The following is an 11995-nucleotide window of genomic DNA, read 5'->3' on the forward strand; positions in this document are numbered from 1 at the left end:
ATTTTTAGCTTACGCTTGCATACGAATAACTTCATACAGGTTTTCACTCAATTTTGCGTCATCAATCAGTGCTAATGCCTCATCATCAGTGTAGCATGTAATTCCTCCTACTTCTGATAATGCTAGTTTGTCAGGCAATTTATCATGTTCATCATCATCATTTGACAAAAGTTTACTCATGTCATTATCGATTGTAGTTTTACCAGAAGGTCGCAAAATACTCAGGAATGCACTCTGTATTTCAGAGTCAGAATAACATTCCCGAATTTTGAGCAGTTTTCGTCTCTTAGTTGATTTTGGGCTGTTCTCGAAATCATCTGAAGGTCTTCTCCCGCGACAAACTCCAACGAATTGAATAGAGAAATCTTAAATCAGCGATTCTGAATTCCTGACCCTACATGTTGTTATGTTATAAAAAGCTTCGTTATGGCTCAGAAGTTTTCCTCTATCTTTGTCGCCACTCGTAGTCAGAAAATCACAAAGAACTTGCTTCGGGACTTTAAATTCATTCGTTGTTAGAACAATGAATTTTATCGATAATAAGGTTTTCGATTGAAACTCATGAAGGAATTATTTGAAACTTGCAACTGATAAAACTTCATAGTACCACAAGGCGAACACGAAAACAAAGTATTCACAAATCTGCACCTCATGAAAAATAATCCATACTATTTGGACTCAAGAGTCGTAAATAATGAAAGACGGGAAAACACAAAAATCCAATGGATACTTGCGTGCACTTTTCAATGTCCTTCCAAACAAACAGCGTAGTGCATGAAAATAATGGAAATATATTCTTTTGTAAAGGTCGAAAATTCAGAGAGGAGCCAATGCACAAATTTGAGAGAACGTTTTATCTTTCGAATTGCGAAATACACTTCAAATTGACAAATAAAACCTGTACTTCGTCTCGAATATGACGAAAAACGTTTCTCGTCTCTCACATGCAAAACCACGACAATGTTCAACGGCTCTTTTTACAATTTCAACCTTCACATAAATTATCTTTTCAAGAAAGGAAAAAAACCATTCCAAGGTTTTTGAACACAGAAATGATCTATGTTGCATGTTACAAAGATGTAATATACTAAATTATAAACAAACTCCAAGCACACGCGATTTGCATGACGTAAAAATTGAGGTTATAAAACTGATTATAAAAATCACTTAACTACAAGAAGCAATATCAAATGTCAAAAAATATAAAAATGCAAGAACATTAAAAATGATGCAGAAGAGATCATAATAAATTAAATAGGAATGCTAATTGAATTTAAAATAAATTAAGAAAAATCCAAATTATTATTCACAATACAACGCGTTGAAGCGACTTAAGCTACAAGCGAACTGCAACTGCGAGTGCGCGCGAACCAACGTCGTCGTAGCATCCACTGGGTATCGACAGTTCGAAAATTGCAAAATATATGCATATACTTAATAATATTTTGATTTGACGTAAATTTCTATTTGGGTTACGAATTAATACATTTTATATTATTAATAATGGGTTCTTGCATGTTCTTTTAAATGAATTTATATCTTTGTGTTTTAATGTTATGTTTTGAGTTCTTTTAGATTTACATTTTTAGAAATGTACTTTCATTTTTCGCACAATAATTTTGTAAACCTTCTTCTTTTTATTCATTTTAATTAAAAATTCTTTTTGATAGATAATAATTATTAATTTATATTCTCTTAAGCAGATTGAAAACTGCATTCATAGTGAACACATGTATGCGTTGGATAGTTCTACCACGGGGTGATTGTATGGATGCTGACATTCGCGAAGCATTATGCACGCTCTAAAGTCGCATTTAAAAAATGCTCTCTGATGTGATGGATTGTTGCAAGCATTTCATGCGGACATCGGCGTGTACAAAACGTGGAGGCATGAATTGTTATCTGGGTAAGAACTGGTTGAAAAAGAAAAATTTATAAACTTAAAAAATGTATATTTGTTATCATAAAAGCAGGATGAGAAAGCGTTCTACTCCCATAAGGATGACTCCAAAAAAACACTCGTCTTTTTTTATTTATCCTTATGGGAGCGAAATTATTTTCCATCCTGCTCTCATAATAGGTAATATGTCCTTTTTAACTTTATAAATTATACTCCCTTTTGATATTTTAAATAGTGAAATATTCAGATACAATAATTTGAAATAGAAAACTTTCCTTTTTTATTAACTTTCTTAGCATTATAACTTGATTTTAAACAAAGTTGACTCACTCCAAAAGAAGTTCACTAACTTTTGTTACTAATTCAATGTAATTTATATATCTGGTTCCCCCGATGATGGAAACTGTGTGCCTCCAAAACGTTGTGTTTAAATTTTAGAAAACTCGTCCGACAGAGTTGAAAACAACATCGTTACTCATTTTATTACTGCATTGGTTTCTCTGACGTTCAAGATCTTCTTATATTGAATAAATATTTTAAGAAAGAACATTAATAGTTCATCATAAAGTGGCACTTCAAATATATTTGCAATAATTTTGTTGCAAATATAAAAAGGCTGTGCGTGTTAATCATATTTTCTACTCCACTTCACAAAGTTTTTGTAAAGATATTATACAATTTTCAACATTGAGCGATTTGACGCCTTAGCTCATTTCACCGAAGGAAATATGTTTTTTAAAGTGTTTGAAAGAAATAAGATTTTTATAAACCATGGTGTTTATTGGTACCTTTTTTCCACAATTCATAATTTAGGGATTTTAGCTGCATACAACAATTAAAATAATAAGTTTAGGAACTCGTAGTTTTTTACCATTATTATTAATGTAAAGTCTTTACTATGCGGGTCAGATATGGGAATGGTCTAGGGTAATCTATTGCATAAAAATGTAAAATTTTGAATTTCTGTACCTAAGGTGGGATTTTTTAAAAGAAAAAATATTTAGCAAGTTAGATAATTTGCCTACTATTTCGCAAAATAAAGACAAAGGAGTTTTACCAAATTACTGCGTTTATGAAGGTAAAGTAGTACAATATATTCAGTTATTTACAATCTATAATTAGAAATAACATGAGTTAACAGAGATTTTTTATTTCTACAGTATATATTTCGTTTATGTATGCGATATTTAACAATTTCAAACTGTCCCATTCATAATAGACATAAATTAAACCTGAAATTATAAATTTTTTTTTAAATGAATATAAAGAATATCGAACTAATTGTGGGTGAAGTAGGCATCTCCGGTAACCATTCAGTAACTACTAAACATGTTTTTGAGATCACACAAACAAGAAAATTGTATATTCAAAAAAATGGGTTGACTGTGGGCTCTTTCACCCTATTTAAAATGACACTTTTTTCGATTTTTCTGCATTTGTTTCACGAAAAACAAAAATAATTGTCCAAATCATTATCAGAGTATATACTTCGTGTTCCAATAGAAGGTCTGATTGCAGATAGAGAAGTAATATTGTTCATAGGGGCACGACAATTATCAAATAATAATACATTTTCTGTACACTTTATAATGAAATTTTAAAACGTTAAAAAAAAGAAAAAATTCCATTAAAAGAATGGGTACCAATAAGTACTATATTTGGTCATAAACGGATTTTGTTTTCCTTCATATTTGTACATCATTTTGTTGAAACTGATCAGGAAAATACACATTTTAGGTTTATCATTTTATATTCAAATTCTAAAATTATCTAAGGAATATGAAGTCGTTGAAAAAAGTATTTCAAAAAAGTTATTATGTTATTAAAAAAGGAATATTTGCAAGCATAAAAATATATGAAAACGCGGTCGAAACTCACATATTTAATTCACTATATTTAAAGAAACCTTCATAAAAAGTATTGTTCATCTACAGTCAGTGAAATATCACTGATTCCTATTTAGAGATATCAAATGACAACATCGACTTTTTCTTTTTATTTCTTTACTTTAACCATAGCAAATTTTATGTGGACGAGAAACTTTAAACATTTTTACTTAACAACCAGAGACTCTTTATATCTATGTCAATTCTTATTCTTATTTTAATATTTATTATTTTTGATAAGCCTTTTTTTATTAAATGTATCATTTTTAAACGAAATTGAGAAATGATTAACAACACACTATCCCTTTAATGATACGACTAACTTCATTCACACCTAAATTCTTTAATGTATATGATATGGTAAATTAGTTGACACTAATTATTATTAAACAATATACCAATGATGGCGCCCTGGAAGATTACTCATTAAGAAGGCAAGTACGAACTAAGGCGTTGCACACGGAATACGGATCGCAATTGCTACTGGGTCTTCTATCTTCTAAATATCCCTTCTTATCATCCGCAACGCCTCGTGGGATCCGAATACTTACATTCCTATTAGCCACACCAGCGCTAAAATCATTTATGCTGCTTGTCTCGCATTTTCCAGTAAGGCGTCGCTCATTGTCTTTGCCTTCTTTAGGATCGTAAGCTTGAATATGTTTTATATGTTTTTTACTTAGTTTTTCTATAGCCTTCTCAATTTCAATGAGACCATTCTCAGCTCGCATAGCTTTCGTGGAAAAATTCGTATGGGCCCCAGCTCCATTCCAAGAACCATCCACAGGCTTTGGATCCAAACTGGTGATTACGCCATATTCTTCGGCAATACGATGAAGGAGAAATCTGGCAATCCAGAGGTCATCTCCGGCGCTAATACCAACGCACGGACCAACTTGAAATTCCCACTGTGAGGGCATAACCTCTGCATTAGTTCCGGATATATTTACACCTGCATATAAGCAGGCTCGATAATGAGCTTCAACAATTTCTCTACCGATGACCTTATCTGCGCCAACGCCACAATAATATGGACCTTGTGGCCCAGGGAAACCGTTCTTAGGCCAGCCAAGTGGCCTACCGTCGAAATCTAAGAAAGTATATTCTTGCTCAATTCCGAACCACGGCTCCATGGATGTTACGGCTTCCATTGCTTTGTTAGCACTAAAACGTTTATTGCTTTTCGTTGGACTTCTGTCAGGATTGTAGGTATCACAAAGTACTAATTTATTAGACCCTCTGCGAAAAGGATCCTTGTATATAGCCACAGGATAAAGGAATATATCACTGTTTCCACCCTCAGCTTGATATGTTGAACTTCCATCATAGGTCCAGTTGGGTAGTTCTGTAAATAATTATTTGATTAATTATTATATTTGAAAATATAGACGAAAGGTTAGGATTTCGTGAATTAACTTATCAAAGTGGCTATTAACAGCTATCACGTAGGGACTTCAGACTTAAGATTACTATCCTAACAAACATTGGCGATTTGAGACAAATTGTGAAAAAACACTAATAAGGCGCACATCGCAGTACTGGAAAGCTAATTTAGGTGTTACTGTTTTCTGAATAGGTTTGAGCTAGTACTCTAATGATACAAAGGACGAGGGTGCAACGCTTAGTCGTTTAGGATCACATTTTATCCTAGAAAAATCCACGCAACTTATATACTCATCTCATACAATGGTTTGCATGCCGGGGTTGTCTCTTGCCTTGATCATAGTTTGGTTCTTCATTCTTCATTCCAAACAAATTAATAGAAGAATAGCTATTTGAGACACAAAGGGCGTAAAATAACCGGTTGTTGACCGATTGTTGACCGAGGAGCCTATAACAAAGTCATTGAACGCGTTCTCGTGTTGCGGATAGCGGGTCCCTGTAATAAGAGTTTCTGCTGAATATGGTTACAATAATTAAAAAGCAGTCGCTGAAAATTGTATCGGTATTGTCCCGAAGGAATAACCCCTAAGCGGAGGCTTAACAACCGTGCCGAATGCTGAATGGCAACTAGGCGAGGTGTCTTAAACGGTTACTCTAGGACACCGGGCAACCTCTCAGAGTAAGCAAATTATCTTTGCTTGCGGTGCTCTACGAACACGGACGAACCCTTTCCCTAGCTTCTTGTGGGAACAACAATGATACCATCCAACAAGCAAAAAGTGTTGAATTTGGTTAAAAACGATCGAACGAGCAGAGTACACGGCAATAGATCTAAGGGAGAGAAGAAGAAGGAGAGGTATCGAGATCTCGAAAGGGAGCTGCAACGACTGTACCCAAAATATCCGGTTAAAGTAATTGTCAGGCACCGTCTGACAACACTATTCGTCGTACGGTGTCGAATTTTGTTGAGGACGAGACAGTGGGAGATCGTCAACACGCCGCTCATCAACGACCAAGATGTTCCAATGTACTGGTTGAAGGGGTCAGAGAGAGCGTTCACCAGAACCCAACAGTACCGTATCGTCACTATCAGTTTGATATTCGAGTGACTGTTTGGCCGTATTGAAAGCGACGTGGACGGTCTGTCGGCAATATTCTTCGTGTTCATTGCAATTTATACGGAAAAAAATGCAAAGCATCCTTCAAAATGCGCTGCAAGGTAGTTCCACTGATTCCGAAATTCTGATCGTGGTGACGATAAAATACAGTTGGGTTCTGGGCAACGCTCTCTCTCTCTCTCTGACCGCTTCAAAGAGTTCATTGGAATGCACAAGAAGGGTTTAGACTTGTGTGAGGTGGACGGGAGTGAATTGGATTGAAGAGGATTGCATCAGAGTTCAGAGGAGTTAAGTGGATTAGTATGCAGTGAATTGGGTTAGAACTCATTGAATTGGAATGAACTGGATTAGATTGGAGTGGATTAGAGTTAAGTGGTTTAGAGTGAGTTTAGTGCATTGACATGAATTGGATTGAATTGTATCAGATTGGAGTGGAGTGAAGTTTCAGAGCAAATTTACTTATTCTTCCTTTTCTCTTTCAACTTCACACCAAACTTCGCTTTTATTTTTATTGCGCTGGTTATAGTCAGCGCAACAGCTTTTTCGTCTATGCGTGCGTCTTTAGCTACCAAAGATTAAAAGCTATCTCAGCTAGCACCTCGTCTGCAACTTTCCTCTCTCCAACGTTTTCTCGATTCTGTATAACGTTTGATAAACATACAAATGTCCAGAGGCGTTTTAAAGACGCATTTCGAACATAAAACGTTTTGAGAACATTATTTGGTCGAACTTAGGACAGTTTTTAAAACGTTTAAATAATGTCTTTTGACTTGTACGTCCAAGAAACGTTTTTAGGACGTTCCAATTACGTTCTTAAATTTCGTGCCCACTGGGTTGCGTACAAGCTGCATCAAAGGATTAATTCTTAAATCACCTTACGCAATGCGTTTTAATAGCTTTGTACTCGGTCGACAATGTTGATGACCAAGCACATGCAATTCTATTGATAGACTATTAATGACTGCTAATTAAACCGTTGCTGCGTGTTGCCTCTTTCAAGGTCCTTGCCCGACTGACTTTAGATTTCTTTCTCTACGTGTACAATCATATCAGTATGAATTTAACTTTACGACTAAGCATTACAGTTAAACATGAAATAAAATTTTTTTCAATCTGTACAGGAAATTTCAAGTTAAAAATGTGAATCAAAAACAAAAAATTCAAGTTGATGAGACAGTTCAAATAAGTAAATGTAAAATTTTTTTGAAAAAGTTATACCGAACTGGACTCCTTAAATGTTTAAAATGGTTGAAATAAGAAACACTGTCTCTGTTACATACATGATAAAAGATTATGAAGATAATGAGAAGAAGCAATAATAAGATATTGGTAAAATGGTTAGGTTTCGATAATTCTCATGATAGTTTGGTAAATTAGTCTGATTTGTAAAATATTGCAAATGTATTTAGACTAAGTTATTTTACAATAAAGATATTTTTAATCGCACATATTATTAATGTCTCAGGCCTAAGATGGTTACAGCTCAATATGACGAAAGAATTTTTTGTTAGAGTTGGATTTCTATTTTTGAATAGTCTGTATGAGGCTGTCCCAGAATATATCATCAGTCACGGACGTTTTCTTGTAATGCAATCAAGTGATCTGACAAGAGCAGTATGCCTAATTTAGCATACTGGGCAGAGACTAGTTTTGAGCTCATCAATCATGAAATAGGTTGCAGCCAAGTCCATGGTGAAGGGACCTATAGCTTAAGGTGGGCTCTGAACCACTAGAACCTCGGAAAAGGTACATAGACAAATTACCAGAGGTACGAGATGAGGGTTCAAACCACGCACCTCGAACGCGAAGTCCAAACGTCTGACAAAAATAGCCACCAAGGTTTATCACATACACACACATTTAGTTCGGTTTTGATTCCTCTAGAATCAAACCGAAGGGCCTATGACAAAGTCACCGAACGCGTCCTCGAGTTGCGGATAGAGGGTGCCTGTACTAAGGGTTTCTGCTGAATATGGTTACAAAAATGAATAGGCATTCGCGGACTGTCTTCGGGTGGTCCCGAAGGAATTAACCCTTCAAGCGGAGGTGTGAAAACCGTGCCGAAAACTGAATGGCACCTGGGTGAGGTGTCTAGAACGGTGACTCTGGGACACCGGGCGAACCCTCAGAGTACGCAGCCTAATCCTTGCACGCGGGGCTCTACAAGGATGACGAACTCCTTTCCTAACTTCTCGTGATAATAACAATGACAACACCAAACATTGTTCTAGTATAGTAAGTGCGGTTCAAAACAACAGAACGCGCAGGGCTGCCGGCACTGGGTCGGTTAACAATGCCGACCACTCTAGAAATCTTGGGACCTTAAGGTGGACGGAGCAACTAAATCGCGACTTGATAAAATGCTACGATGCAAGTGTGTTATCTGACCAAGGTTACATGGCGCGACTGCATGCTCTGCGGTGCTCAAGCCTAAAGATCTGACTGAAAGGAATGACGAGCTTCGTGGAAATTTTTCCGAAGAATCCGACCTCAAGCCTATCAATTGTTATGTATATAATGCTGCGACAGCTTTGGCCGATGCGAACCGTAAAACAAAACCAACGGTTGATCATAAAACTAAAAGAAGAATGCATCAACTTGCCATAAATATAAGCTGGGTAAAACAGTGCGCGTCTCGCATTCAGTGTGTGATTGACCACATCACATTTGGCAGGAATTTTACTGCCGTTCAAAAATTCGCGCGCGAACTCCGGGCCCGTTATCATACACTTAACAAGTCAAAGCTGATGACCATCAGGCAGCATATTTTTAAGAGAATACGGATACTACCTGACGCTAAGAGTAGTGTAGAGTGGAGAGAGAGATGGGTTAGAGAAAATTAACAGTTTTTCTCTAACCCACCTCGACTCTTTCAAGACCCTTTAGTTATGGCCGACCCCCCGCCCAAACCAGAGGAGGTTGAAGTATTTTGAAGGGAAGTCTACGAAGTGCAGCATAGGCTGGACGAAGACTCAGAGAACATAATTATCTTTAAGGAGCTGTGTGATGCTTTCATAAAACCTGATGAAAAATGTCTACCCATGACTACCGAGGAGGTGAAAAAAGTATTAAGGGAGATGGAGAACTATTCCTCTCCGGGACCAGATGGTATCAAGACCTTCTGGTGGAAGAAGTTTCCTTCAACCCATCAGCATTTGGTCCGTATTTTCACCTCATATTTAAAGTCGGAAGAGCCGATTCCGGAGTGGTTGGTGGAAGGACGCACAATACTCCTGCCGAAAATAGGCAACTTAGGCAAGAAAGGTGTCTGCAAAGATGGAGCATCCTACCAGTGTGACCTTTCAGGGCAACACCATGAGCCCACTCCTCTTTTGCCTCACATTATTGCCACTATCTCTAGCACTTCGCCATTCCGACGGGTACTTTTGCGGCAAGCTCGCAGGTCGAAATTACAAGGTCACTCATGTATTTTACATGGACGATCCTAAGATCTATGCTAAAAACAAAGAGAAACTACAGCTAGCTCTAGGGATTGTCGAACGATATACTAAGGAAATAGGAATGGAATTTGGGTTAGACAAATGCGTCAAGGTGTATTTGAAGCGAGGAAAACTTAATAACATCCCTGAAAACCGTGAGCTTGTCGACAGAAGCGCTATACGACACCTTTGCGCTTAAAAGACTTATAATACCTGGTCGTGCCACAAATCCGCATTCAGGATGTGACATTCATAAAGGATACTCTCCGAAGCGGATACAAATGTTTCATCTGGCATATTTGGTCTTCCAAATTCTCGGCGTAGAACAATGTATCTGCAACGAACATGCTTGTCGTCCCGGTAGTACTCTATTCATTTGGAGTGGTTCCATGGACGAAGAACGAGCTCAGATCCCTTAATATCGGGGCACGAAAGGTTATGCACATGAACAAAAGCATTCATCTTAAGTCTTCTGTTCCGCGACTCTACATCTCTTGCCGAAAAGGTGGTCGCGGAATATTGAATCTTGAATATCTTCACAACAGGATTATTCTGGATACACCGCATAGAGTCGCAAATGGAAGAGACCTTCTTTTCAAAATGGTCAGAAAGCACGAATAAGTGGGCAAAGGAGCGTTAGCGAGAATTTCTTGCGCCGGAAACCTTTTCCTCTATCGCAATGACGAATTTGACCTTTTCTGGGTATAGAAAATCCCTTCTTAGCCAAGTATTGGATGCTTCACTGTCCACTTCATGTTGATCTAATTTTTCGGGGTGCTAACTGTGAAAAGCTTTCTTTCTTCATTGTACTTCGAAATTCTTTATTGTGCTGTAGAGCGCAACATCTCTTTTGCTGCCAAAGTAGGCTCGCAACTGTATAACTTATAACTTACACCGGTTATTGACATCTAAACCCCCTACCATCTATATGTTATAGTAGAACCATGCTTTCATTCACTGAACTAATGCCGTACATTCCTTGCATCGTCATTTCTACGCGGAAGATTCTGTTTAACTTTTCAAGGTATGTGTTAAATCATTTCATGCGCCCGAAAGAATACGTGACGACAGGGATGGTATAGTTGTTGATTGCCCTGATTTTTTTGCCGCATTGGTAGAACTCTTCATAATGATTCTGGGTCTCGTAGTGAAAGAAGTCGATATTCTTATTTTAACTATCATATGCTGAATAGCCTTAGATTCAAGAATACCCAGATATTTATATGACACGCCCGTAGCCATTGCCTCGAGGTCATGTCCGATCTCGTTCTCTAACGCTGCGCTCCCAAATTCCCCTCTAGTTAAATGCACTGTTCTACATTCACAACAGTTCATTTTGAGTCTAACGCTCTTTGATTCAGCGCTATAACTTTAGTGGCTAGTTGGCAGTGCACGTTTGAAATTATAAAGATTTAATAGTTTGTCACAATTTAAGTAATTAAACAAAGAGCCGCAATGAAGTTTCGTTTCAAACTAGGCGAAAGGGCTTCATCAACGTATAATATGTTACAAAATGTTAATTTAAATGGATGCCTAGTGCCAATCAAATTTTTTAAAAGGTGTGCGGATTTTACGGATGGCACACAAACTTATAGACCAGGATTACCAACCCTCCCCAAGTGAGGGGGGGTTGAATTTTCAACCCCAATGCCTGCAGGGGTAGTTTCAAACGCCTGTAACTTCCTTTCTAATTACGCGATTTAAAGTTTTTATGAGGGTTTGGGAAAGTGCTTTTTACACGCTTTCATCCTATTTTATTATTTATAACAAAAAAAATTGTTTAAACAATTTTTTCAATAAATCAATTGTTTATTTAACTTTTTTCGCAATTTAGCCATCTACGATTTTTTTTAAATAGCCTCAAAAGAAAGCTTGACTTTTTTATTATGAAAAATGTCTAGTAAGAAAATGGACAAATTGAAATTCATTGAGTTACAGAGCCGGTTGTAGAGGGAGTCCTCGCGCTCGCACTCGGGCGTTATGCGGCAGCATACCGCGGAACAGTTTTCAAGTATGCCATTTTTTGTATTACTCACATTGATCCAAAATTGCATGAAGTCATCGGAAAAAACTATTCAGTAATGTTAACCAGTAAGTTTGAAGAAGTTAAAAATGTTTAAAGTTATTATGAAAAAATATTAAGCAAAAAGCAATTTCTTAAAAATGAACTCGTAAGCTGTTAAGATCTGATTCTCAGCTGAACGTTGCAAGCTGGCTCTTGCAGCAAGACGCTTCAGATTACCTCCGATTCCATCGCATGGTCCTTTT

General features: G+C 37.1%; 1 protein-coding gene across 2 annotated transcripts in view; it reads right to left on the reverse strand.

Moving 5' to 3' along the window:
• Positions 1 to 2954: 2954 nt before the first annotated feature.
• LOC117167456 (glutamine synthetase 2 cytoplasmic-like) overlaps positions 2955 to 11995 on the reverse strand; it is a 168604-nt gene continuing 159563 nt past the window's right edge. For both annotated transcript variants that reach the window (XM_033352411.1, XM_033352410.1), the window contains exon 3: positions 2955 to 5131. In XM_033352411.1, the coding sequence (XP_033208302.1) occupies positions 4206 to 5131 (926 nt within the window). In that variant the 3' untranslated portion in view covers positions 2955 to 4205. The remainder of the gene's footprint in view (positions 5132 to 11995) is intronic.

Source organism: Belonocnema kinseyi, chromosome 2 (genome assembly GCF_010883055.1).
Source record: "Belonocnema kinseyi isolate 2016_QV_RU_SX_M_011 chromosome 2, B_treatae_v1, whole genome shotgun sequence".
Lineage (NCBI taxonomy): Eukaryota > Metazoa > Arthropoda > Insecta > Hymenoptera > Cynipidae > Belonocnema > Belonocnema kinseyi.